The sequence below is a fragment of the Dromiciops gliroides genome, chromosome 6 (assembly GCF_019393635.1).
Source record: "Dromiciops gliroides isolate mDroGli1 chromosome 6, mDroGli1.pri, whole genome shotgun sequence".
Classification (NCBI taxonomy): domain Eukaryota; kingdom Metazoa; phylum Chordata; class Mammalia; order Microbiotheria; family Microbiotheriidae; genus Dromiciops; species Dromiciops gliroides.
Window position 1 is genome coordinate 265132447 of NC_057866.1, and position 27919 is coordinate 265160365.

Here is a 27919-nt window from a genome sequence, read left to right on the forward strand (position 1 = left end):
ACTGGGTAATTGTTTACTTTTCTTTTTTTTCTTCTTTTTGGCAATGTGGGTCAAGTGACTTGCCCAGGGTCACACAGCTAGTAAGTGTCAAGTCTCTGAGACCGGATTTGAACTCAGGTACTCCTGAATTTGGGGCTGGTGCTTTATCCACTGCGCCATCTAGCTGCCCCCCAGATTGAGTAATTGTTTAGAAAATCTAATCAGAAAGACTACCTAGTGTAGAATTCTGACTTCGCCCAGGAGAAAGCCAAAATGCCAACAGGGTCCACAAGGTTTCTGTTCTTCACCTGGGGCTGGTACCTGTCAGAGACAACATCACCAGAGCTCGCAGAAAAGAAACAAAAGCCAGAAACAAGCGCAAATCGCTAAGTACTTTTTAGATGTCAGAGTTCCTTCCCTCCCATCTCTGAAGCTGAGTCACTCTGTATAACTCCTCACCTTCCCAGCCCTACCATCAGGAAGAGACCTCCTTCAGCTTCTAGTGGGCAATGTGGCTTCTGCCATGATGGATGCCCGAGACTCTCCATCCATGGAGTGAGGCGAGACGATGACCATCACACGTGCTCAGAAGGGTCTGCGGATTCTTCCTTTCAATCTGGGATCAGCGGGCTTTGTTCCTCCAGACGAGCATCCTGAAAGCTAACCCGTGGCTAACACTGCTGCTACAGGGTGCGTACGACCCCTCCAAGAACTCAGTACTCACTCTAGGGCGGATGTCTAATTCAGGAGTATTTCTATTCACAAATGACACATTTTCTATTGTCTAGTACTGGGCCAACCTGAAACTTTTCCTGGCTGTTAGTGGGTTTGGCTTGTTATGTTGGTATCATAGCCAGGCTAAGATCATGGCATCTGCAGACTTGGAGAATGGCATTCCTAGTTAAATGATTCCTTGTGTGACAAATCACATGGAAATGTGCCTATACAACCCACGTGTCACACACAGGTACATGTATGTATATACATGTATGTACACACCAATATACATGATATGTATGCACGCACATAATACATACTTGTATACACACATATACATGCACACATTCACATGTAGGGTCCCGATGCCCAACATTATTCCTCACCATGGGGTGGTGGTAACCCTGGATCCCTAAAGCCTTTACCAAAGAGGTCTGACCCATGGCTCTCTACATGGTGACAGCCCCTTTGCACTGCCCAAAGACCAGCCTAATTGAGTTCTGAGAGGCATATAAACCAGAGGACATACCAGAGGCTACCCCAGCTTCTGAAGAACCACGTACCAGGCTAGGGAGGGGTTTGACTCTCTGTTGGCAGAAGCATGAGTGAGGCATGGAAACATCCATCGTTTGCACACATACCCTGTCTCTGCCATGCCTCCTCTGCTGCTTGTCTCTATTTTTGTTTCAGAAGCCAGGGCTCAGACTTGCAGGGGGCATCTCTCTTCCTGGCGCTCCCTGGTCCTGGCCCACAGAAACATTCATGCACACTGCCCAGGAGCTCTAGGAACTCCATCTTGCCCAACATCTGCAGAGGGAGACTTACCGATCAGTACTTGTCCGCTCTTCATGGCGGGGCCTCCTGGCAGTAAGCCGTGCACTACAAGTCTTGCTCCATGGGTGCCTTCGCTTTTTCTCTTCCATTTAGACTGGTGAATAATCCCCAGCAACAATTCCAGAAGTCTGAGATGTTCCTTTGCTTTCATGACTGCCGCATTTTTGGGGTTTACAAAGACAGACACGTCCTTGTACCGCTGCTGAAGAAGGACGCCCATTTTCTGAGTAGGCTGATGTTTCAGGATCGATACTGGTCCATTGCTGCTTTTTTTATTGTAACGTTTTGGCAAAAGTCTCCGACTTTTCAAAATTTTGGAAAACTTCTTAAGTCTGGGTTCACATTTTCTTCCTTCTCGGAGATAATCCTCGCCAAAGATGATTTCATTTTCACTGAACCTGACGTGGTTCACAGCTGGTGTTTCTGGAAGGAGACTTTCTTCTTCACTGTCACTCAGCTCTAGATAAAATAGCTCCCCGTATTTCTGCACACTGTTCGACCACTCAGCCTCAAGGTCGCTGCGAAAAAAAAGAAAAGATTACACCTGGAGAACATCCAAGAACAAGGAAAAAAACTTTTCCAGGTGTGTCTCGGAATCTTGCAGATTCCACTGACCCCCAGAATTCTAATTTATTGTGAACATACCTAGGATTCCCTGAAAAGGTTTTGTGTGGAACCAAGGGAAATTTTTTTCCAATTTTTTAACATTTTAATTTAAAGTTTTGGACCTCCAAATTCTAGCCCTCCCTCCTTGAAGTAGTAAGCAATCAAATATAGGTTATAGATGTGCAATTATGTAAAACATTTCCATATTAGTCATTTTGTATAAGAAGGCTCGAATAAAAGAAAAAAAATGAAAGTGAAAAATAGCATGTGTTCAGTCAATATCAGTGCTTACTCTCAAGGCAGATAGTATGCTTCATCATTAGTCCTTTGGGATCTGAACCTGGGGAAAATTTAAGAAAGGGAGAGAAACACTCCCTTCTAGGAGGTTAAGTGATTTTTTTGTAGTGTCTTAGTATTCATCCATTTCATTGAACCAGAGATGAATACACATCTCTTTCCATCCATCCAGAGGCAGCTGTTGTCACAGTGCACAGAGCCTGGAGTAAGGAAGACTTGAGTTCAAATCCTGCCTCAGATACTTACTGGCTGTATAACCCTGGGCAAGTCACTTAACCTCTGTTTGCCTCAGTTTCCTCAACTGCAAAATGGGGATAAAAATAGAAAAAGGTTGTTGGGAGGATCAAATGAAATAATGTTTATAATGCTCTTTGCACAGTGCCTGGTACATTTAAATAGCTGTAAGTTAACTGTATTAAATCATATATATATATATATATATATCTCAGCTGTATTAAATAACTATACATGCTATTCCCTTCCCTCCTCCCCCCTACAGAAATAAGGTCTCCTCCTCCTTTGGAAATCAAGCATTCATTTGAATTCATATCTGCCTTACACTCTTCAGCAATACTGTCAGTCTGATTTGATGTTTACTTGGGGCACACAAAACAATGACCCTTCAGTTAACCCCTATAAACATTAAGAAATGGCTTTTAGGGGCCGCTAGATGGCGCAGGGGATGGAGCGCCAGCCCTGGAGTCAGGAGGACCTGAGTTCAAATCCGGCCTCAGACACTTAACACTTACTAGCTGTGTGACCCTGGGCAAGTCACTTAACCCCCATTGCCCTGCAAAAAAAAAGAAAAAAAAAGAAAAGAAATGGCTTTTAGGGGCAGCTAGGTGGCGCAGTGGATAGAGCACCGGCCCTGGAGTCAGGAGGACCTGAGTTCAAATCCGGCCTCAGACACTTAACACTTACTAGCTGTGTGACCCTGGGCAAGTCACTTAACCCCAAATGCCTCACTAAAAAAACAAAACCAAAAAGAAATGGCTTTTATTGGTGAGGTGGCAGGGTGATGCAGTGGACCTGGAATCAGGAAGATCTACAACTAAATCCTGTCTCAGCCTCAGTTTCCTCATCTGCCTCACAAGGTCGCTTGTAAGGATCAAATGAGATAATTCATGTAACGTGCTTTCAAACCTGAAAAAAAAATTACATGATGTAAATCCTCTCCAAATTCCAGTTTCCTCATCCATAAAATGTGGTGGTTGAACTACTAGATGATTCCGAACGTCCCTTCCAGCTTTAAATGTATGGTTCTATGAGCCAGTTTGCCTTCACAAGAATGAGACCTATAATTTGTTAGACAGCTCTCATGGATGACGGTAGGGGGATGGTAAACCACATATTTCATAATTCATCATGTGAATCAAAATATCTTTCTGAGAAGCAAGGCAATGAAAAAAAGCATAACTTCTAGAAATACAGGGGAAAATGCTGATTTTGTAGCATCATTTAAGATGAAATCAATCTACCCAAAGCAAAATTTCCACACTGCTTTCACTTTAATAAACACTAGATATGGTAAAATCATCCAGGCAGAGTCCTTTCAGAACCATGATCAATAATATGTGGGCATGAAATGTTATACTTGGTATTCAGATCATTCAACCAGACAGAAAATATAACTACTTTCTGCATCAGCCATTAGCAATTCTACTCAAGCCCAAACAGAAACATCAAAACTTTTAAAAAAACAAAACCCATAAAGAAATCAGAGAAAGTGGTCATTTAGCCATGGTTGCCAACTACTGCAGTGGTCAGTAGTCCCATCTTTTTCGTCACACTCAGAATGCTAAGTCTGAACCTCCCAAGGCCAAAGAGTCCCCTCACCATTTCCCCTGGTCATCACTAACAAATCTTTAGCCACAGAATCTCAGCGGGAGGAGGGGAGGCTCAGTGACCGTCAGTCTAGCCCATACCTGATCACAATCCCCTTGACAACACCTGGACAAGAATTCCTCTAGTCTGTGCTGGGGCCCCTCCAGGAAGGCAAACCCACTCCCCTAATGGGGAGCTCATTCAGACTTGGGGCAGCCCTAATTTTTCATGAATTTTTCTTTGTATCAAGACTAAATTTGCTGTTCTGCAGCTTCTACTCATTTCTCGTAGTTCTGTCCTCCTGGGTCAGGCAAAATAAATCCAAGCCTTCTCCACAAGAGCCTGAAGACCAACATCCCACCCTCCTGGTGCTTCTCTTTCCCAGGCTGGCTCAACCCATCCTCATACAGCATGATGTTGAAGCCATTCACCAGCCTGCCTGACATTCTTTGGACAGGCTTCAGTTGATTTAATTCCTCCCTAAAATGTAGTCCCCAGGCCTAAACACAAGATTCTAGGTCAAAGCTTCTTTTCTTTTCTTTTCTTTCTTTCTTTCTTTTTTTTTGAGTTCCAAATCTATCCATTTTTCCTTTTCTTTCCTCTCTGTGTTCCAGGGCGGTAAGTAATCAGATATAGGTTATACACGTGCAATTATTTAAAACATTACCATATTAAGTCATTTTGTATAAGAAAACTTAATTAAAAGAAAAAACAAAAGAAAGTGAAAAAGAGCAGGCTTCAGTCTGTGTTCCATCAATATCAGTTCCTTCTTTGGAATTGGATAGTATACTTCATCAATAGTCCTTTGGGATTGTCTTAGATCACTGTATTGCTGAGAAGAGTTGTCACTCACAGTTCTTCATCAAACAGTATCTCTGTCTCTGTGTACAATGTTCTCGTGGTTCTGCTCACTTCACTCTACATCAGCTCATACAAGTCTTTCCAGGCCTTTCCGCAGTCATCCTGCTTGTCATTTCTTATAGCACAATCATATTCCATTCCCATCATATACCACAGCTTGTTTCGCCATTCTCCAACTGATGGGCATTCTTTTGATTTCCAATTTTTAGCCACCACAAAAAGAGCTGCTATAGATATTTTTGTACAAATAGGGTTTTTCCTCTTTTGGGTGATGTCTTTGGGTTATAAACCTAGCAGTGGTATTGCTGGATCAAAGGGTATGCATACTTCTATAGCCCTCTGGGCATAGTTCCAAATTGCTCTCCAGAATGACTGGATCTGCTCACAACTCCACCAACAGTGGATCAGTGTCCCAGTTTTCCTACATCCCCTCCAAGACTCAACATTTTCCTTTTCTGTTATATTTGCTACTCTGATAGGTGTAAGGTGATTAGGTCAAAGCTTCTTAAACTGTTCTCCCTGTTCCTCTCTTCTTTTAAGATCATCAAACCTCCTCCCAGGCCATCTGTCTACTTAGATTTCCTCTGTGACCCTTGATGATAGGGTTCTGAGGGGACACATAAACCAGCCCTTTACATAATATAATCAGTTATCCTTGTGTAGTCCTACTGTGGGTTCCCCTTTGTTCTGGGATTCCTGCCCTGAATGTTCCACTATGGGCTTGCGACTGAGCTGGAGGCTGGCCCTGAAGATGCTCTTGGGTCAGAAACACACAACTGTTGCTTAGTGCTGCATTTTCTTCCTTCTCATTGTACCGCCTAAGACCCTGGACCTGTAATGATTGGAATGACTCCAAGGAAAAGCCACAATGCCTCTGAGGCATTTTCCTCATGGTGGAGCTCTCCACAGCAAGTCTCCAGTAGGTGGCGTCATTCCAATCGTTACAGTCCCCCCTGTTGTTCCTCAAGAAACAAAATGTTTCCTTGACGGAACAGTAAAAACACCTCTGAGGCATTTTCCTCATGGTGGAGCTCTCCACAGCAAGTCTCCAGTAGGTGGCGTCATTCCAATCGTTACAGACCACAGGTCCCCTCCTCAGTCTACTCTGGATCTGTGACCTGAAACTGGATAGAGGCCCACAGAAGGGCCGGGCTTCATTTAACCTTTTTGCTCCTCCCTGCTCTGTGAAGCCTGTACCAGCTCAACTCCAAGCCCAGGGTCTGCCGATCTGAGCTAGAAACAGGACTCTGATTTTTTTCTTTGACAAAGAGGTGGCCCTTCTAGCCAAAGTCAACATCTCTATAAGCATCTTCAATCCTATCTTCTTCAGCAGATACCCCCTCAATCATACTCCTCTCCCCATCTATTGGTTCCTTCTCTATTGCTTTCATATATTTCTGTAACGATTGGAATGACGCCACCTGCTGGAGACTTACTGTAGAAGAGTTCCGCCCATGAAGCGAAGGTCTTTGAGGGCAAGACCAGGAGTCTTTTCTTTGGCGTCAGGAAGTGACGCGGGCTAGTGGGAGGAGGAAGGAAGAGACTGGCGCTCAGTCTCGCTCTCTTTCCTTTGGACTCTAGTGGAGAGCGGAGCTAGAAATGTGCTCTCCCTTTAATAGATAGATGAATCTAGGCCTTTCTCTCTCTCTTTACCAAATTCTTGTTTTCCTTAATAAATGCTTAAAAGCCTAACTCTTGCTAAAGCTTCTAATTTATTGGCGACCACTCATTAGATATTTTAGACAGACTAGCTAGAATTTTAGCCCTTAACATTTCCAAGTCAGTTCCACCCTTTAAAAAAAAACAACAAAAAAAACCTTTTGCTAAGCTCAACCTCACATTATTGTCCTCCACTTCCCTTCCCTTTCTCACTCAAAATCCTAGCTGTCTACACTTATTTACTCTACTTCTCCTTTCACTCACTGCAAAATCTTTGAATTCTGTTTTCCGATTCCTTTGAGACTTCTCTCTTCACACACACACACACACACACACACACACACACACACACACAGCAAAGGTGCTGTGAAGGTAGAGATACCAAGATTTGCCAACTGATTGGAATAGGGAAAAGTGAGGAGCCAAGGCTAATCCTGAAGTTGTGGAGCTGAGAGCCTAGAAAAGTGGTGTGGCTTTTACAGAGCATGGGTGTAGGTGTATGTGTGTGTATGTGTATGTGTATGTAAAATTTTCTTCACCTGTTTCTATTTATTAGTTCTTTCTCTGGATACAGAAAGCATGTATCTTCATATGTTTTTTGTAGATAATTTGTGCATTTGTAATAGTCAAAATGACTTAGTTGCTCAAAGTTGTCCTTAAAACAATATTGTTTTAACTATATATAATGTTCTCTTGGTTCTGCTCACTTCACTCTTCACCATTTCATGTAAGTCTTTCCATGCCTTTCTTTTTTTTTTCTTTTTTTTCTTTTTCATTTGTTTGTTTGTTTTTGCAGGGCAATGAGGGTTAAGTGACTTGCCCAGAGTCACACAGCTAGTTAAGTGTCAAGTGTCTGAGGCTGGATTTTCAACTCAGGTCCTCCTGAATCCAAGGCCGGTGCTTTATCCACTGTGCCACCTAGCTGCCCCCTTTCCATGACTTTCTAAGATCACTGAGCTCAATAATGATCTCTCTGTGGGCAAATCTGAAAGTCTTTTTCTCAGTCCCCAACCTTCTTGCACTCTGCTGACCCCGATCTCGTCCTAGATACTCTTGCTTCTCTGGGTTTTCATGGTACTTTTCTCTCCTGGTTCTCTCACCTCTATTGACCACTGGCCACCTTTTCCATCTCCATGTCTGTTTTACCATCCATAGCACACTCATAGTTAGAGGTTGCCTTGTCCTTGCTGTACCACTAAAATTCAAAATAATACCCAGAGCAGACCAAAAATATCCCAGGAAGATTCTGTAGCTGTGTAAGAACTGCTTAACTGAAAAATTTTTATCAAGCTAGCAATTTCCTGGTATACAGCTATTTTTATCTGGTAGTTTTCTACCACTAATGCTTCTACTTTTTTCTTTTTATATAAAAAAGCCTTTTGCCATTTACCTAGAGACTCGGGGGCAGCTAGGTGGTGCAGTAGATAAAGCACAGACCCTGGATTCAGGAGGACCTGAGTTCAAATCTGGCCTCAGACACTTGACACTTACTAGCTGTGTGACTGGTCAAGTCACTTAACCCTCACTGCCCTGCCAAAAAAACCCCCAAAAAACTAGAGACTCAGTCTGCTGGCTCTCTCTCTGTGTATGAATTATAATATATTCCTAATATGATTATTCATGCCTCCCAATAGTTCTTTGCTTTGCAGCACAGTCCCCCAAAATTTCCCTGACAACACCCCCTAATTGTGGATGCCATCCACTGTCCTAGGCACACTTCTCTCTCAGTGACCCCATTGTTCACGGTTTTAATTGGCATATAGATGATTCACAGATTCATATACCCATCCCAAGTCTATGCTTCAGGCCTGGTTTATCAATTGCCTACGGGACATTTCAAAATGGATGTCTCATAAGCATCTCAAACTCAACAGAACTTCCTTTCTGTCTATTGAACATCTCTATGTTAGTGGGAGCCACACCCTTTTTCTAGGCTCTCAGATCCACAACATCAGGGTCAGCCTCAGATCCTCACTTTCCCTCACTCCGATCTCAGCATTTCTACCTTCACGAGACCTTTGTCCACCTACTGCTTCTCTCTACTCACATGGCTGCCATCTTAGTCCAGGCACTCATTGGCTCTCAGCTAGATATCTGCAATGTACTCCTGCCTAAGGTCTCTTCTCTATCCAATCCCTTCTTCACATAGTTGACAAGAGTTTAATTAAGGGGCAGCTAGGGGGCGCAGTGGATAGAGCACCAGCCCTGGAGTCAGGAGGACCTGAGTTCAAATCCGGCCTCAGACACTTAACACTTACTAGCTGTATGACCCTGGGCAAGTCACTTAACCCCAATTGCCTCACCAAAAAAAAAAAAAAAAAAAAAGAGTTTACTTAAGAGAAGATCTGACTCTGACAGTCTCCTACCAGTAAACTCTAGCTCACTATTGCCTCTAACGCAAAATATAAATTCCTGTTTGTTTTTAAAGCCCTGTATAACTTGATCTCAATCTATCTTTCCAACCTTATTATACATTATTTCCCTGGACTTCTCTGTGTTATTTACATACAGCAGCACATCTCTCATCTCCAGGACTTTGCACTGGCTGTCCCTGATGCCTGCAATGCACCCCCTCGCCTCCCACCATTCAGTATGTCCCGCTTTCTTCATGACAAAGCCTTTCCTCATCCCCCTTCCTATGGCTGCCTCCACCTCTACCTTGTGCCTACACTGTGTGCATTCATTTTGAACATATTTATATGCCTACATGTTGTTTCCCCGATGGATTAGAGGTTCCCTGAGAGCAGTTGTTGTTTCATTTTTTGTCTTTGTATCCCTAAGTACCGAGCATAGTGACTGGTATGCAGTAGGTGCTTACTGCTTGCCATCCTCTTTTTCACTCATGTATCTCCCAGCTGACATTCCTCATTCTAGATGTTAAAATCCAGTTAATGATTTCCTTCAGACCACAAAGTACTATGAACTGCAAACCTTCTCTTGTACACATGCCCTCAGTTTTGATGACGACCATTTCTGCTCCCTGGGTACTAGATGGAGCGCTGGACGTGGAGTCGGAAAAACTGAGTTTGAGTCCGGTCTCCGTCATTAGCTTTGTGGCCACAGACATGATGCTTAATCCTTCCCAGTTCTGGCTTCTTCATCTGTAAAGTGGGGATAATTATAGCCCCTACTTCGAGGGGCTGTTCTAAGGGTCAAATGTGATCAAATGTGATGGTTGCTTTGCAAACCTTAAGACATTATATAAATGTCAGGATTTATTGTTATTGCTCTTACACCTGTGGTCAATTTGTTGGTCTGTAAATCTGGGCCCGGATGTTTGGTGATCTGGCCATCACATGCCTGTCTGCCCATCAAAAGCTCTGAAAGCTGGGTACAACATCAAGAGAATCAGTCCTCTGAACTTTTTTTTTTTTTTTTTTTAGGCAACGGGGGTTAAGTGACTTGCCCACGGTCACACAGCTAGTAAATGTCAAGTGTCTGAGGCCGGATTTGAACTCAGGTACTCCTGAGTCCAGGGCCGGTGCTTTAACCACTGCGCCATCTAGAGTCCTCTGAACTTTAATCCAGATGCACTAAAGAAACACTGATAGGCAGAAGAAAGGCATTCTAGACCCATTTTAAAATAATTTAAGATTGTTTATTCACTTTATGCTTGTCTCTGTGGGGAGTACCCAAGAGGATATAAAGGCACAGTTCTCGTGTTCTGAAAAGTTGAGGGGAAAATGGATTTGTCCGGTCTTCCCCTTAGTTTGCAATAAAGAAACAAAAACATGGCCCAATTTGGACTTTTAAGAAGTGGAAGAGTCCAATGATATTATTGAGCAGTAGGCACACACATTTCATGTGCCTGATTAAAATGCAGAAGACCAGACTGGTGGGCAGAAAAGACAGAAACAGAATCCATCAGAATGGTCACCCAGTGCTTTGGCAAACCAAAGAACCTCCAAATCACTTGGTGTGGAATTCCTTTGTTGATAGGAACTTCTGGGGAAACTGGAAAGCAGCTGGGTAGAGATTAGGCTTAAGCCACATACTTTTCATTATTAGGAGCAGGGGAGGAATTTTTATCCAAACAAGGATAGAGGACATCAGAAAAGATAAAAAGACAATCCTAGTGGATAAAGCACTGGCCCTGGATTCAGGAGGATCTGAGTTCAAATCCGGTCTCAGATACTTGACACTTACTAGCTGTATGACCCTGGGCAAATCACTTACCCTCATTGCCCCACCAAAAAAAAAAAAAAAAGAGTATATAAAAAGACAATCCTGACTATATAAAACTGGAAATTGTTTGCATGATAAAATCAAAGTTTGAATTAGAAACAAAATGGTAGAGGGGAGAAAGTATTTTTATTAATTATCACCAAGAAAAGTCTGATGTCCAAAATAATGGGAATTCATAGAAATTTAGGACATTAAGAGCCATTCCCCAATAGATAAGTGATCAAAGGATATGCATAGTTTTCAAAAGAAGAAATGTCAAACTATAAATAATTACATGAGAACAAGTTCCAAATCACTGAAAGGAAGAGAAAGGCACATTTTGGGCTCAGGTTTCATGTAGCACCCTGCCAACTGGCAGTGATGAAGATGGCAGCAGTCAATGACGGGTGGCAATGAGACAAAAAAAAAGATGAGAAAGGGATGCTCCAAGAAATTCCACTGGCATGCCCATTTCCTGGGATGCAGACAGTTCCGGTGTCCTGAGAAGTATGGGCAAGGTGTCAGAACTGGACTGCTTCTGTCCAAAACCCTCTTAAGCCACAATGTAAGGCTGCTTGGCTGAGGCTGCAAACGACAGTAACTAGAAGTTCTGGGCCACAGGGAAGGCTGCCTTGGTGATAAAAGCAGGGCAAGGGGCAAGCTCAATGGTCAGGTATCACCTTATACTTGTTTCCTAGAGTTGACACCTTTAAAAGGTCCTAGTGTGCTAGGACCCGGGTTCAAATACTGACTTGGATACTTATTCCCTATATAGCCACTGGCAAGTCCCCCAGCCTCCAGAGGCCTCAGACTCCCCATGTGTAAACTAAAGAGGTTGGACAAGAGGACGGTCCCCTGAAGAACCTGCTAACTCTATCATCTCTGATCCTAAAAGCATTAGAAGACAAGAGAGGGGCAGATAGGACCTGAGTTCAAATCCGACCTCAGACACTTAACACTCACTAGCTTTGTGACCCTGGGCAAGTCACTTAACCCCAATAGTAGGAGTAATAGTAGTAGTAGTAGTAGTAGTAGTAGTAGTAGTAGTAGTAGTAGAAGAAGAAGAAGAAGAAGAAGAAGAAGAAGAAGAAGAAGAAGAAGAAGAAGAAGAAGGAAGAGCAAAAATACCCCCAAAGAGCTGGAAACCATAGCCCCAAATTTCTTTTGTTTTCTTTTTTAAAAAAATCTTACTAGGGGCAGCTAGGTGGCTCAGTGTATAGAGCACAGGCCCTGGATTGAGGAGGACCTGAGTTCAAATATGACCTCAGACACTTAACAATTACTAGCTGTGTGACCCTGGGCAAGTCACTTAACTCCAACTGCCTCACAAAAAAAAAAATCTTAATAGTATTTTTTTTCCAGTTACATGTAAAGATAGTTTTCAACATTTGTTTTTGTAACATTTTCAGTTCCAAATTTTTATAGCCCCAAATTTCAATAGCAAACAAAATTACAAGGATTGTCAAATAGATTCCAATAAAATTTAAGACAATTTAGTATTCAATTCAAGGCAACAAGCATTTAGTAAATGCCTCCTTTATGTAAGTACTCAGAACACAAAAGGCCTAAACCAATCAGTGCATGAAAAAAAGCCCCGCAAAGTACAAGATCTCAAGGAGAAGTGCTTTAAACAAACCCCAGTGATTTAACTGGCAAAAGGACTCAGTAAGGACACCACTCTGCCAATACAGATCTGCAGCTCATCCCCTTAGAGAAATGCCCAGGATAGCATGAGGGTAAGGGACTTGGCGAGAGTCTCACTGGACCAATATGGCAGAAGTAGGATCTGAATCCAGGTCTTCCTGACCCTGGGAACACTGTACTAATGTGAAACTGCGTGTTTACTCAAATCCCAAGTAAGAAATCAGGCGATATCAGATGTATTTAAAATGTTCATGAGAGGTCAGGAGCAGAGGAGAAAGACTGAGAGCAACCCTCTTTCTATATATCCCCAAGTAAAATCTGTGCTCATGGTATGATGTAGGAAAAGGCTAAAAAATCCCCTCAATTCAGAAAGGTTTTTCGCAGAAAGGGAAAGTGGAGAAAGATTTTCCAAATGAGATGATGCCTTGATTCAGGGCCAACTACTGTTTTAGGCCTACTGGATTATACCAAAGAAGGTGGGGGTTGGGGTGTGGGGGTCTGACTTAGATGGGAGAATACATACAAGAATCCATGGATTCCCTTGTAAAAGCCTTCGAAGGCCATGAAGATGAGCAAAAGTAACCCAAAATCCATGAAGACCAAGTGGAAGATTTGTACTATGAAAACATTTAGTGAGGTAGAGGATAGAATCCTGGCCTTGGCATTGGGAAGACCTGGCTTCAAGTCAGCCTCAGACACCAGCTGTGTGACCCTGGGCAAATCATGAACCTCTCTGGGCCTGTTTACTTATCTGCAAAATGAGAGGGGGCTGGATTTGATGACCTTTAATGTTCCTTTCAGCCTTAAAGCTGGGGTCCTGTGAGTTTAATATTTGTGACAGATTTCTCTCTGTACAATTTTAGATCAGGGGCAGCTAGGTGGCACAGTGGATGAAGCATCAGTCCTGGATTCAGGAGGACCAGAGTTAAAATCTGGCCTCAGACATTTGCTGTGTGACCCTGGGCAAGTCACTTAACCCTCATTGGACTGCAAAAAAAAAATTTTTTTTTAGATCGAAAGCTTCTAAAAATGTGGGTATGATAAACAGCACCTGACGATAACGATGGCACTGCCCTGTGGTGCTCCCAACCGTCAGTGGAGAGGTACGAGGTAAGCAGAAGACACAACCAGGGACAACTTAGAGAATGAGACCTGGGGCAAAAGGCATTTTTAAGAACAGGTATGATGGGGAAAAGGTGATGGGCCAAGCTTGAGGGGAAGAATAATTCATGAGAGATGAACAGTCTAAGTCATGTTCTGGAACCCATGAAATTAATGTTAATTCTCTTAGGAAAAGCAGTGAGGGGGAAGCTAGGTGGCACCGTGGATAAAGCACTGGCCCTGGATTCAGGAGGACCTGAGTTCAAACCCAGCCTCAGATACTTGACACTTACTAGCTGTGTGACCCTGGGCAAGTCACTTAACCCTCACTGCCCCCCCCCCACACACAAAAAAGGCAGTGAGAGGAAGGTCTTTTCCTGTTAGTAGCTAACATTTACATAGGGTTGCAAAGTGTGGGGACCAATTTTTAATTGGGGAGTGTTAGCTAAGCGGCTCACCACAATATTGGGGTAAGGAAGGAGACCAGCAGTCTCCCTCAAAACAGAACAGGAAAGGGCAGCTAGGTGGTGCAGTGGATAGAGCACCGACCCTGGAGTCAGGAGTACCTGAGTTCAAATCCGGCCTCAAACACTTGACACTTACTGGCTGTGTGACCCTGGGCAAGTTACTTAATCCCAATTGCCTCACTAAATAAAACAAACAAACAAACAAACAAAACCAGAACAGGATTTATTTTAACAAGAACGAACTTAAAAAAAACAAACCACAAACAGGATCAGTAGGATCAAGGGAAAGGAAATAAAATGGGGAAAGGGAAATTATACAACCTGAAAAATACTACCACCCAGACCATCTGAGAATACACAGCAGAGCTCCTGTCACTTTCCAGCTTCCAGCTAGAATGGCGAATTCTCCCTGTTCCCAGAAACCCCACATAGCCCCCAACCAACTGTCTGGCTGCTCTGACAGTCACATGACTGCCCTCACTAGGCTTCCAATCATTATAATTTTGCCAGGCCCATGTAGGTGTCAGCGAGTGGTGATGATGTGAGGTGCCAGCACCATGGCAATGGCTACAACCAGTGGGTAGAGCCCCAGGCCAGTGTGTGCCAAGGCATAAAAACCTCAAATAACAATTAATTCTTTACAAAAGTGACTTACAAATATCTTCTTATTGGATCTTCACAACAACCCTGCAAGGTTGGTGCAATTATGAGCCTCATTTTACCTATGAGGAAACTGAGATAAACAGAGGTTAAGTGACTTGCTTAGGGTCACACAGCTAGTAAGTGTCTGAGGCTGGATTTGAATTTGGATCTTCCTGACTCCTGACTCTACCCAGCTGCCTAATGATGATGGGATTTCTTTTTTTTTTTTTTTGGTGAGGCAATTGGGGTTAAGTGACTTGCCCAGGGTCACACAGCTAGTAAGTGTTAAGTGTCTGAGGCCGGATTTGAACTCAGGTACTCCTGACTCCAGGGCTGGTGCTCTATCCACTGCACCACCTAGCTGCCCCGATGATGGGATTTCTTGACTGTGCAATCACCTGTGCTGAAAAAAGGCTTCTGTGACATAGTCCCTGACACAAAATGTCTTCTTGCACTGGCTTTGGTTACTACAAGCCTACTATTTCATCTCCTCAGTCTCACCCTCAAAGGGTTAATTAGGGAGGCAACCAAAGCAGTTACCATCACCCATTAACGACAGAAGGCAGATTCCCAGACCCCTTCAAACTAGACCAGCCTACAAAAGGTACAGTCAATGCAGGGCTTAGATGAGTCTCCCCTCATCGATTCATCCTTTCGTCCTCACCCTTGAGCCACTCTCCCCCTGCCCGCCCTCGGTCCTGGAGCACTCCCAGCATCCCCTGCCTTTGCTCTTACAACATGCGGCTGGAAGGGAGCTGGAGAATCATGCTCAGGGGGTCCAAGAGCCTTCTGCCGGACCCTCAGGGCAATGAGGCAATCCTCTAACGCCTCCCCGATGAACTGGCTATCCCACTCACCAAAGCAGCTCTTCCCCTTCTCTCCATCCCTCTCTCCCAACGTCCCATGGCCGGCCTTCCCACCCCCTCTCAGAAATGGAGGCCACCCCCAGCGAGCTCCTTCTTCTCCCCTCCTCCTCCTCCTCTCTCATCTCCGCCATGCCACCATCTCCGCCTTCCTGTCTCCCAGAATGGCCGTGCTCCTCCTCCCCCTACAGGAGTGGTCCCATTCCATCCTGTCTTCTCCAGCAGACCGCCCCCTCCATCGAGTTCATTCCCACCAATCTTCAGTCTCTCCCAGTCTATCGGTGCTTCCCTACCGGCTACCAACATACTCGATCTGTCCGGTCTTCAAAAAGCCTTGGTGCATCTGTCCCTGCTAACTACCACCTCAGATCTCTCCACCCAAACTGGCCAAGAAGGTGTATCTCCAAAGTTACTAAATTATTGAAATTATTAAGTCAATTAAATTAATTATTAAGTAATTAGTTATTAAATTATTAAGCTACTCCATTGTGAAATCCAACGGCCTTTTTCTCGGTCTTCTTCCTTCTTGACTTCTCTGGTCTCTGACATACCAATCACTCTCTTCTCTCTAGATTTTCTGGAGAGCCCTCTCTTGGGCTCTGTCTGACCGCTGGCTCTTTCTCAGTCTGCTTTGTTGGCTCTTTAGCCAGCTCATTCCCATTTGCAGTGGGTGTCCCTAGGGATGGCCTGGGGCCTCTTCTCCCAGTAGTCCCTTGGATTTCATTTGGTGATCTTATCAGTCCCCATGGATTCAATGATCATCCATCTCTATGCTTTGATTCTCTGATCTACTCATCCACCTATAACCTCTGCTGACTTACAGTCTGACATCTCCAACTGCCCACTGGACTTCTCAGACCGGATGTCCTGTGGACCAAAGCTTCTTAAACTGTGTGTTACTACCCCATATGGGGCTGTCCAACTGAATGTGGGGTTTGTGAAAAATGTGGCGGTAAATGTTTGATTTGTATATCTATTTTATATTTTATATACCTATGTATACCTAGGGTTGTGTAAAATTTTCTCAGGCAAAAAGGGGTTGTGAGTAGAAAAAGTTTAAGAAGCCCTGCTGTAGAAAAATTCAACTCAACATATCCCAGACTGAGCTGATTATCTTTCCACCTGCCCCTCCCCTCTCCCTAACTTCTTTATTATTATTACTGAGAACATCACCATCCTCCCAGAAGCCTAGGCTCCCAACCCAAGTGCCATCCTCAACTCTATCCTCTCTCATCCTCCTTATCTAATCAGCTGCCAAGGCCTGTGGATGTTACTTCTGGGAAACCTCTTGCATTTGCCCCCTTCTCTAGGCACCCCCCACCCCGTGCAGGTCCTCGCCACCTCACGCCTGGACTACCGAAGTAGCTGCTGGTGGGTCTGCCTGCCTCAAGTCTCACCCCACTCCCATCCAGCCACTAAAGTGATTTTCCTAAAGTGCAGGTCTGATCACCTATCCCCCTTACTTAACAAACTCTAGCGGCTCCCTAAGGCTTCCGGGATCCAATCTAAAATTCTCTGGCATTCAAAGCCCTTCACGATCCGCCTCCTCCTTTTACATCTCCCCTTATTCAGCGATCTCATCCTTGCTATTCCTGGCAAAAGACTCTCCTTCAGTAATAGTCAGAATTTCAGTTGGCAAAGACCTCCGAAGCCCTCTGGTCCAACCCATCCAGGAGAGGAAACGCCATCCCCAGCCTTCTCTTCACCAGGCTGGCCTCCTCCCAGTTCTCTCAATCAATATTCACATTAGGCGAAAAAAGGATATTCTTTGCCTCATTTCTTACCTAATCCTAGTCACCAAATGGTGCTGCCTGGGGGAAACTGAGACCTGAGAAAGGCCTTAGCTTCAAGAGGCCAAGGCCTCCCACTGGACAGGCCTTCTCTAGCCATCCAGGTCTATATCTTGTCGCTGGACCCAGATGGCTCTGGAGGAGAGAGTGAGGCTGGTGACCATGCACAGCCCTCCCTCCAATTCACTTCAGTGCAAGTCATGACATCCCCCTGAAGTCATGGTCCTCCCGAGGAGGAAGGACAAACAACAACACACCAAGCCTACAGGTCTTCCCCTTCGGCTGCTTTCTCCGAGCCCTCCTCAATTTATCAATGGCCCCATGAATGAAGAGGAGGCTCTGATCAGGGCAGAGGGCAGTTGTGCCCCATATCCTGCGGCCCAAATTCTCATCTGAAGTTTTGGGTGACTGGTTGAGCACACAGCCTCTTAACTCCACCCCCAAATCTCCTTCAGAACAGCTGCTGTCTTTATGAAATTCCCAGATCCCTCTTACACTCCCCAGACCCCGGGTGGCCTGCTGTGCACACAGTAGGCGCTTTTGTCTGACTCCATCACCCCGACATTCCATTTACACCCGGGGCAGAGGCCGCCTCCCCAGGATGGGCCTCCACGAGGAGGGGACTAATCAATCTCCCTGGGTCCTTGGCTGGAAACTTTGTGTCTCTTTCAAGGCCCCCCCCCGCACGGGAGCCACGCACATGCGCACTCGGCCGGCACAGGAATGATTTACTAAGGAGCTCGGATCCCAGAGCCGTCAACAATCCGCTAGAGTGAACACCGCTGCATCTCCAGGGAGGCCTACGGGGTGGAAAAGGAGCTTCCCTGGGCGGTGGAGGACCTGAGTTCGAATCCTGACCGGACCCTCCCTGTGTCACCTTGGGGAGTCACCTCGCTCTGGACCTCAGTGTGCTCGGATGTAAAAGGGGCTGGATGCCGGGGCTTCTGTGTCACTCCCTCCCGGACCACCCGCGGCCGAGGCCTGATGAACGGCCGCCCAAGGAAGCCTGACCAGATCCCGCTCCCTCTCCCGGCCCCCGCGCTCCCCCCTCCCCGCCTCCATCACGTGGTCCTCTTTAGGGCGCGCAGCGGACGCACAGAAATGTCCCTCTTTGCGACTCTTACTCGTCACTGCCGGAGGAGTACGAGGAGCCCCAGCTCCCGCCGTCGCCGCTCTCCCCGCTCTCGGCCTCCTCTTCCTCTTGCTGCGAGGTGGGGGCGCCGCCCGGCCGGGCCGCAGCCGCCCCATCCTCTGTCCTCCTCGCAGGCAACGGAGGAGTCTGGCTGCGCAGCACTCCGGGCCGGGCCGTGGAGATGCTCCCGCCCGACATGTCTAGGAACCTTGGCCAAGAACCTGAGCTGGGGGTGGGGTGGGGCCTCGGGACCACGTGAGAACCACCAGCTGTTCCTATTGGCTGCTCCCGAGGTCGCCTAGGAGACCGGGAAGCTTCTAGGCTCTGGAGCGAAAGAGGAGGGAGGAGAGAAGGGAAGAGGGGGGAGGGAGAAGGGAGGGAAACAAGCTAAAAGGAAGAGAGGAAGGAAGGGGGCAGGGGAGAGAAGAGACGGTAAGGCAGTAAGCGAGAGAGGGAAGAGGAGGGAGGGAAAAGAGAAAAAGAAGGGCGAGGAAGAGAGGAAAAGGAGGGAAGGGGGAGAGGGGAAAGAGGAAGGAGGAGGGTGGAGGAGAGGGAAGACGAAAGAAAGGAGAAGGGGAGGAAAGAAGAAGAGGGCAGAGAAGAGGAATGAGGAAGAGGAGAGAGGAGGGGCGCAAAAAGTAGGTAGAGGGAGGAGGGGGAAGAGAAGGAGAAGGGGGAAGAAGAGATGGGGGAAGGTGAAGGAGGAGAGAAGAGGGATGGGGGAGGAAAGGGAAAAGGAGGGAGAGGAGGAAGGGGGAAGAGAAGAGAGTAGAGGAAGAAGGGAGTCGGGGAAGGAGGCAATGTGATGCACTTGAAGAGGCACGATTGGAAGTCAGGAGAGATCTAGATTCATTTTCTGACTCTGCTCTTTACAAGCTATGTAACCTTGGGCAAGTCCCTTCACCTGGCAGTGCCTCAGTTTCCTCATCTGTAAAACGAGGGGGCTGGACTAGAAGAGGAAAAACAAGAAAGGGGAGCCCCTTCTGAGGGACATCGAATGCTGCTCATTTCTCCTGTCCGCTGCTCTTGGCTCCCTGTCATTCTTAGCACATCCTGAGAAGAAGCAGGACTCATGACAAGCGATCAGCCAGTTTGTGCTTGAAAGAATCCAGTCAGATCCGGAGCTTAGGGTCAATAAGCCCCTGTGTTCCTGGGCTGCAGAGAACAGGCACGGTGTAGTGGGCAAATCCATCCTCCTCATCAGGGATAATTGCCCACAATTTTATAACTTCACCGTTTACAAGGCGCTAGCTTTCCTCGAAGCTACCTTGTGAGTTGGTCAGAAGATGCAGGTTCACCTCCTGGATCAATCATTTATTAACCCTGTACTGTGTGCTAGGTCATCGGTATACAAAGAAAAAGACAGAATAGTCCCAGCCTTCAAAGAGCTTCTATCCTATTGGGGAAGAGTGAGACGTAACATGTGCACACAGAAATAAAACTTGTGCTAAGTACATAGACATTCTGAGGCCACCTCTTAGCTATTTGACCAGGCACAGTTCACAGCCTAAGACCTTAGGATTTGGGCTAGAGGGGGCTTTAGAGGGTGTTTGTGCATATGGGTATTATGGAAAGGTTGCAATCTCTCCCGTGAAGATTGCTTTGTTTTCAGTCTGTCCTCTTTACATTTCCCTCCTGAACCCAAGAGTGGGATCATTGTGGGGTTCGCTGGGGGATCCCCCTCCCCTGACTCTCACAATTCAGGTTCCTCAGAGGATGATTGTGCCAGGTTCAAGATACACCTGAAATCACAGTTCATGAAATCCTACGGAGTAGGTTTTATGTTTCAATAATATCCAGCTGATACAATTAGGAAAAAACAAAGGCATTTGCTGGAATAGCAGGGTAAGATTTACAAGAGAACCCTCCTCCAAATTTAGTACACCCTTTCCCATAAGTATACACACTAGCATGTCATAGGTAGAGTGAGCAAGTACAGGTGTGGGGAATGCCTGTGACTCCCTTGACCCTTCGGGGTTCCTGTTGTCTCTTCTGCTATCCCTGTACCCTCCTCCCTGGGCGACTTGGTCTGCTGGGCATGTGGTATGGACTTGGCTTTGATCTGCAGTCTCTAGCTTCTGGCTCAGCCAAAGTCCTTGCCTGGGGCACTGCTGTGGGCTTTCAGGATGAATTAGAAGCCCTAGCATTGGACAAGCAAGAAGCCGCCTTGGCTCTGAGGCCTACCATCCCCTGAGCCACGGTTCCAGGTACCTAGAAAAGGTGGGGTTCAGGAAACAGCACCCTTGAACCTCCCTCTCAAGTTAGGTGCAAGCTCTCCCAACGACTTTGCCAATGGGAGGAGATGGGAAGGAGGGGTGATAGAAATATCTGCACACACACTCCCTTGCTGTTCTCTCCCCACCCCCCCAATTCTGTACGCTACAAAAAGTGCAAGAGAAACCTCTGGAGCTCAATTTCTCCTCTATAGCTGACTCCAAGAGTTGATTGACTTTTCAACTGACTCAAGGGTCGATTTCTCAGTTTTAAAAATCTCAATCTCTCCTGTTCCTGCCTATCTATGAATAGACAAAGAAAGGCAAAAGATTGTCAATACCCAGTAGCAAGTTCATTGTCTCTGACAAGTATAAGGTCATAGATTTTGAAGTGGAAGGAGCCTCAAAGGTCATCTGGCCCAACCCTCTCATTTTATATTTGTTTGTTTGGTTTTTGCGGGGCAATGAGGGTTAAGTGACTTGCCCAGGGTCACACAGCTAGTAAGTATCTGAGGTCACATTTGAACTCAAGTCCTCCTGACTCCAGGCCTTGTGCTCTATCCACCTACCAGCCCTAAGTACTATATACAAGTTATCTATTTATGATGGTGCTTAATTTTTTCCCCATTCCCCATTCTTTTTTCCCATTGCCTCACACTGCTCCAAAAGGAAATGATTGAAAAGAAAATTCTAACAGAGACTCCAAAATAGAACAAACTGCCTCAGGGGAGAGTGAGTCACTACAAGATGGCCATTAGTGAGGTTTTCCACTGCCAAGGACCGGGCTAAATGATTTCTTAAATTCTCCAAAGCTTTGGGATTCTCTATTCCAACTCCCCCATTTTACAGATTAGAAAGATGAAGCCCAGAAAAGAGAAGTCACTTGGCCAGGGCCCAGAGTCTCTAATTATCATGCTGCCTAATAATAATTGGCTACAGTCCTGCCAAGGTCCCACAGGTGAACATAACAGCACACATGTGGGGAATGCCTGTGACTCCCTTGACCCTTCCATGTCCCTATTGTCTCTCCTGTAGTCCCTGTACCGCTCCTCCGCTCGGCAACTCGGTCTGGGTTCTTGGCCTTTGGGTGCCATGGACCTCTTTGGCAGTCCATTGAAGCATACAGACCCCTTCTCACAACAGTATTTTTAAATTAATAAAATAAAACACATAGGATTATACCAAGGAAACCAATTAGATTAAAATACAATGAACAGGGGCAGCTAGATGGCGCAGTGGTTAAAGCACCGACCCTGGATTCAGGAGTACCTGAGTTCAAATCCGGCCTCAGACACTTGACACTTACCAGCTGTGTGACCCTGGGCAAGTCACTTAACCCCAATTGCCTCACTAAAAAAAAAAAAAAAAAATCAACAAAAAAAAATACAATGAACAACATTTTAAAAGTTCAAACCCTAAATTAAGAACTTCAAAAGTGGATGATCCCTGGGGCAGCTAGGTGGCGCAGTGGGTAGAGCACCGGCCCTGGAGTTGGGGGTATCTGAGTTCAGATCCGGCCTCAGACACTTAACACTTACTAGCTGTGTGACCCTGGGCAAGTCACTTAACCCCAGTTGCCTCACTTAAAAAAAAAAAAGTGGATGATCCCTAAGAACTCCTTCAGCTCTTGCCTTTTAAGATACAGTAATTTCCCAAGTTTCCCTTTTCTATTCAGGCATCCCAAGTTGGCACCCTCCTTCTCCTCATCTACTCTCCTCTGAGGTCCTTTGAACAAAGCTGTGAAGGGACTGACCTTCCAGCTGAAGAGACAAGTCACTTAATTCTTTCTGAGCCTTGGTTTCCTTATCTAACAAAATGGAAAGAATAATAAATGCCCTTGTTAATCTCTCAGGATTGTGGGGAGGAGGAAGATATTCTGTAGTTCTCAGAGGGCTATAAATATGAGAATGAAAATGAGGTGCCCTGTCCCAGCTGCAAAGAAAACATTCCTTATGGGTCAAGGAAAACCATTCTTCATTGCCCTGCAGGTAGATAGCACAGCCAAATAGCTCGCTGGCTTAGTCGGTGACAGACAATTCTATCCACAGACGTACATCCAGGTACTTGTAAAGGTCAATTCAATTTTATTTGGTTTTTGCTTCTAAAATAGAAACTTCAAAATTGCTTGCTAAGAGCAGACTCATCTCTCCCAGAGGGAATTTAAAGTCATAGTATAGAAAATAGTGAAGAAGCAACCTTCTCCTTCCCCAATCAGTAATCATGTATTAAGCACTTACCATGTGCCGGACACTGTGCTAGTCACTGGGGATAGAAACACAAAATGATAATAATAGCTAACATTTATATAGTGGTTACTGTATGCTACCACCTTGGGAAATATTACTGCTATTATTTTTATTTATTTTTTTCAGGGCAATGAGGGTTAAGTGACTTGCCCAGGGTCACACAGCTAGTAAGTGTCAAGTGTCTGAGGTAGGATTTGAACTCAGGTCCTCCTGAATCCAGGGCCAGTGCTTTATCCACTTTGCCACCTAGCTGCCCTACTGCTATTATTAATGGAGGAACCACTAGCAGCTGGGGGCAGGGGGAGAGGACTGGTTAAGAGTTCAATGCAGGAAGAGTTGACTTATGAAGAAGACTAATTCTAAGAGTCAGAAGTTGAGGAGGGGGTTCAGCCCAGGCATGGGGTGGGGTGGTCAGGGCAGAGTCCCAGAGACAAGAATGTCATATAAGGGACAGCAAGTAGATCTGTGTGGTTGGATTGTAGACTGTGTGGCATCACATGCAATGAGATTGTGAGGGGCTTTAAATGCTCAACGGTGGAGTCCCCCCCAGTGGACTCCTTCTCTAACCAGCACTAGAGGGTTGGTCCCCAGAGGGGTGACCACTCAACATTCAAGTAGGACTACCCTCCAGAAACTACCGTTTGTGACTTCCCCTTCTCCATCAGGTAGGGTTCCCTTTAACAATCAGCCACCTGTCATGATTAGCAAAATGGAGAGCTACAAAACAACCCCTCACAATCTTTGGGGCATACTCTCCCACAAATACACAGTATCTAAGGCAATGGGAGTGAGGCAGACATAGAGGAGAACACATGTGACCAAGGCATCTCCAGAACCACGGGGCCTCCAGAGTCTTCTCTGTTCTAGAATCCTCCTGAAAAACTACCCAGGTTGTTCGTCCGGCTGCTCCTCCTAGCGGATGAGTCATCTCTCCTGGAAGGTTCAATCCACTGCAGCCCCTGGGCTTACTCATGGATGGGCAGCTAAAGTCTACCACATCCAGCTTCGACCTTAGCAGTGATCCTTGGCTGGGGTCTGCTGTGGTCTCCTGGAAAGAGTAGGATGACCAGAAGTCTCTAGTTCTGAACCCTCAGGGCCAGAGGTGGGAGACCAAAGGTTTAGCCTTGCCTTTTGGCCGCCCTTTCTGAATCAGGGCTGGACCTCTTCAATGAGAGACCTCCCCCTAACTTATGGTGACCAAGTACTCCATTCATCTCTCTGAGCTAGGCCCCATCTAGGCAATGATCATTTGCCTAATAATTACCAAATAACTTTAGGGTTCCGAGTTCTCTAATTTCTTTTTCTTTCTTTTTTTTTTTATGAAGCAATTGGGGGTAAGTGACTTGCCCAGGGTCACACAGCTAGTAAGTGTTTAAGTGTTAAGTGTCTGAGGCTGGATTTGAACTCAGGTACTCCTGACTCCAGGGCCAGTGCTCTATCCACTGTGTCAGCTAGCTGCCCCTCTAATTTTTCTTTCTTTTTTTTTTTTTTAGTAAGGCAATTGGGGTTAAGTGACTTGCCCAGGGTCACACAGCTAGTAAGTGTTAAGTGTCTGAGGCCAGATTTGAACTCAGGTACTCCTGACTCCAGGGCCAGTGCTCTATCCACTGTGTCACCTAGCTGCCCCTCTAATTTCTCTCTTTCTTTTTTTTTTTTAGTAAGGCAATTGGGGTTAACTGACTTGCCCAGGGTCACACAGCTAGTAAGTGTTTAAGTGTTAAGTGTCTGAGGCTGGATTTGAACTCAGGTACTCCTGAATCCAGGGCCAGTGCTCTATCCACTGCGCCATCTAGCTTCCCCCTCTAATTTCTTTTTAAACTTTAAGGTTTTCCTGTCGATTTTTGTAGTCAGAAGAGAGGCAGTCTCTACTCTGAAGGCAAGATTAGTGTCTCTGCTGGTCTTTACAAAATGTTTTGTCCCCACTCTTCATTAAACCTAACCCTTTCCCCTGTGTTGGAGTAGGAACAGTATGCTAGGAACCATCCTTGAACCGCAATAGGCCTGGGGCACTGATGCTCAGACCACTGGCCTAGCTTCCCGGAGGTCCAAGTACAAGGGCCAGAGGAGGAGGAGGAGTCAGGAGCTCCTCTCTGTCAGAGCAGCACGGCGGGGGGCCGACCCAGCAGCAAGAATGCTCTCTTCTGAAGCAGTGCTGTGTTCTTGCTGCCTATCTTTTCCATGCTCCAGCTAATTATGTTCCCTTCTGTTAAGCCTGAGGTGGTCTGTGAGTCTATTTCATTCCCATCAGACTCGCCTAAATCAGGCCTGGCCTACAATATGTGTCCTTGACCTCATCCCCTCTTGTGTCCATGATTCGGCTCCAGTTGTCATGCCTTTCCCCTCACAGACCTTCAGTCTCTCCCTTTCTACTCACTTTCTCCCCTCTGCTTAAAAGTCTGCTCAGGGGGCAGCTAGGTGGTGCAGTAGATAAAGCACTGGCCCTGGATTCAGGAGGACCTGAGTTCGATTCTGGCCTCAGACACTTGACACTAGCTGTGTGACCTTGGGCAAATCACTTAACCTTTATTGCTCCACAAAAAAAAAAAAAAGAAAAAAAAGGAAAAAACGTCTGCTCAGGGGGGCGGCTAGGTAGCGCAGTGCGTAAAGCACCGGCCCTGGATTCAGGAGGACCTGAGTTCAAATCCGGCCTCAGACACTTGACACTTACTAGCTGTGTGACCCTGGGCAAGTCACTTAACCTTCATTGCTCCACAAAAAAAAAAAAAAAGAAAAAAAAGGAAAAAACGTCTGCTCAGGGGGGCGGCTAGGTAGCGCAGTGCGTAAAGCACCGGCCCTGGATTCAGGAGGACCTGAGTTCAAATCCGGCCTCAGACACTTGACACTTACTAGCTGTGTGACCCTGGGCAAGTCACTTAACCCCCATTGCCCCGCAAAAAAAAAAAAAAAATTAAAAAAAAAAATTAAAAAAAAAAAAGTCTGCTCAGGGTTTCCCAGTCCTAAAAATGCCTTCCCTCAACCTTTCTGAGACCATTAAGCTGATGTCTCGTCTTTTTTTTTTTTTGGGGGGTGGGGCAATGAGAGTTAAGTGACTTGCCTAGGGTCACACAGCTAGTAAGTGTCAAGTGTCTGAGGCTGGATTTGAACTCAGGTCCTCCTGAATCTAGGACTCAGGTGCTTTATCTCCTGTGCCACCTAGATGCCCCCTGTCCCATCTTTCTTGTCCCCATCACTGCCAACCTTTTTAAAAAAAATTGTCCATACCCAGGGCTTCACTTAACAACTTTTCATAGTCTCCTTAATCCCTTGCAATCTAATTTTTACCCTCATTCACTGCTTTACAGAAACTGCCCTCTAACATTCCAGATCATAGGATCATAGATTTAGAAATGGAGGGTAGCTAAGAGACCCAGGCCAAAGCACCGCTTAAACACTTTTATTGGTGACTTAGGTGCCTTGCTTTGGGCACAGGTGAGGAAACTGACACTCATCCCTGAAGATCAGCTCAAAGCTCACTTCCTCTTATTTCTGGTCAGTAATGATCTTCCTCACATAGCTGTCTGCACATGGTACTTTGTTTAACAATTGTCTAATGCTCTTAACTACGGTGAAAAATAATTCATGATCTTCTGCTAAGCTTATACATTCTGTGAGGGTAGAAAAGTTTATTTTATAAACTTTTTATTCCACACAATACCTAGCACAGTTATTTATACAAAATAGGTGCTTAATAAATATTTGGTGAATAAATGCATGAATGAACATAAAATACAAAAGAAAGGATGAAGAGGATAAACAGAAATATATATTGGCCCACTGCTAAAGTCTGGTTTAATGTTAATTTTTGGCTACTTGGAAGATCTTTCATAACTAAAAGAAATCATGATCAGCTAAAGTACCTCTAGAAAATTCCCAGACAATTGTGGTCTTTCTTTTATTCATTCTTTTCCTTCCCATTTTCCTTTCCTTTCTTCTTTTTCTTTCATTTTTTTACCTCCTTCCTTCCTTCCTTCCTTCTTTCCTTCCTTCCTTCCTTCTTTCCTTCCTTCCTTCCTTTCTTCCTTCCTTCCTTCCCCCCTCCCTTCCTTTCTCTCCTTTTCCTCCCTCCTTTCCCTTCTTTCTTTTCATTTATGTATCCATTAATTTTATTATTTATTTACTTAGCTTTTTAGCCAATTGTTCATTCATTCCTTTACTTATTCATTCAGTTATGTCCCTGTCTATTTTTTATATGTCTTTGTCTATTAATTACTCAGCTCTCTTCCGATGCTTCATAGTAGTATGGGGGTGACCTTGGGTTCACAAGGGCTGTAAGCTCTGACTCTACCAAGCTGGAAAGGCTTCAAGCATGAGCTCACTCTTGGATTCTATGTCTCGTGTGGCCATAAACGCCACCAGCAAAAACGATAGAAGACTGAGGATAGAGGGTCTCACTTCTAGCAAGGGGAATTTTGTAGTCACCTACAGGGAATGCACAATGCTTGTCTTTTTCCCATGGCTCATAGTCTAGACAGTGTGGCCTAGAAGAAGAGATAGTTTTCTTTTCCTTTCCTCTCCAGGTTATCAGGGAGGCTCAAGTGTTCCTTTAAAAATGAAAGAATGGTTTCCAGGTAATAAACAAGAGAAGAGGGATCTGAAGATATTGAGGGAGTGTTATAACAAGAAGTAAAAGAGGAGGAAAGACATTGAACATGCAAAGTTATATCATGGACATGAAGCTCTCTGAGTACAGGAGGATGCGGGAGCTCCAAAGAGGATAAAGCTGCTTATATTCCTAGGAGGGAAGATGTGAACCCCACAAGTATCTGGCAGAAGAGAGGTTGTTCAGCATGGGACAGAGGAAAGGAGATGAGTAGTGGTGGCTGATGTCTGCTGCCAATCTACCTGTTAACATTACAGAGGTCTGCTGTCTTTCCAGCACA

The 27919-nt window shown here is 45.4% G+C and overlaps 1 protein-coding gene across 2 annotated transcripts in view; it reads right to left on the reverse strand.

Annotated features, from left to right (window-relative positions):
• INTU (inturned planar cell polarity protein) overlaps positions 1–18800 on the reverse strand; it is an 84284-nt gene extending 65484 nt beyond the window's left edge. For both annotated transcript variants that reach the window (XM_043973138.1, XM_043973136.1), the window contains exons 1-2: positions 18573–18800; positions 1522–2048 (exon numbers count right to left, since the gene is read on the reverse strand). In XM_043973138.1, coding sequence (XP_043829073.1) covers positions 1522–2048; positions 18573–18778 — 733 coding nt within the window. In that variant the 5' untranslated portion in view covers positions 18779–18800. The remainder of the gene's footprint in view (positions 1–1521; positions 2049–18572) is intronic.
• Between the last annotated feature and the right edge of the window lie 9119 nt (positions 18801–27919).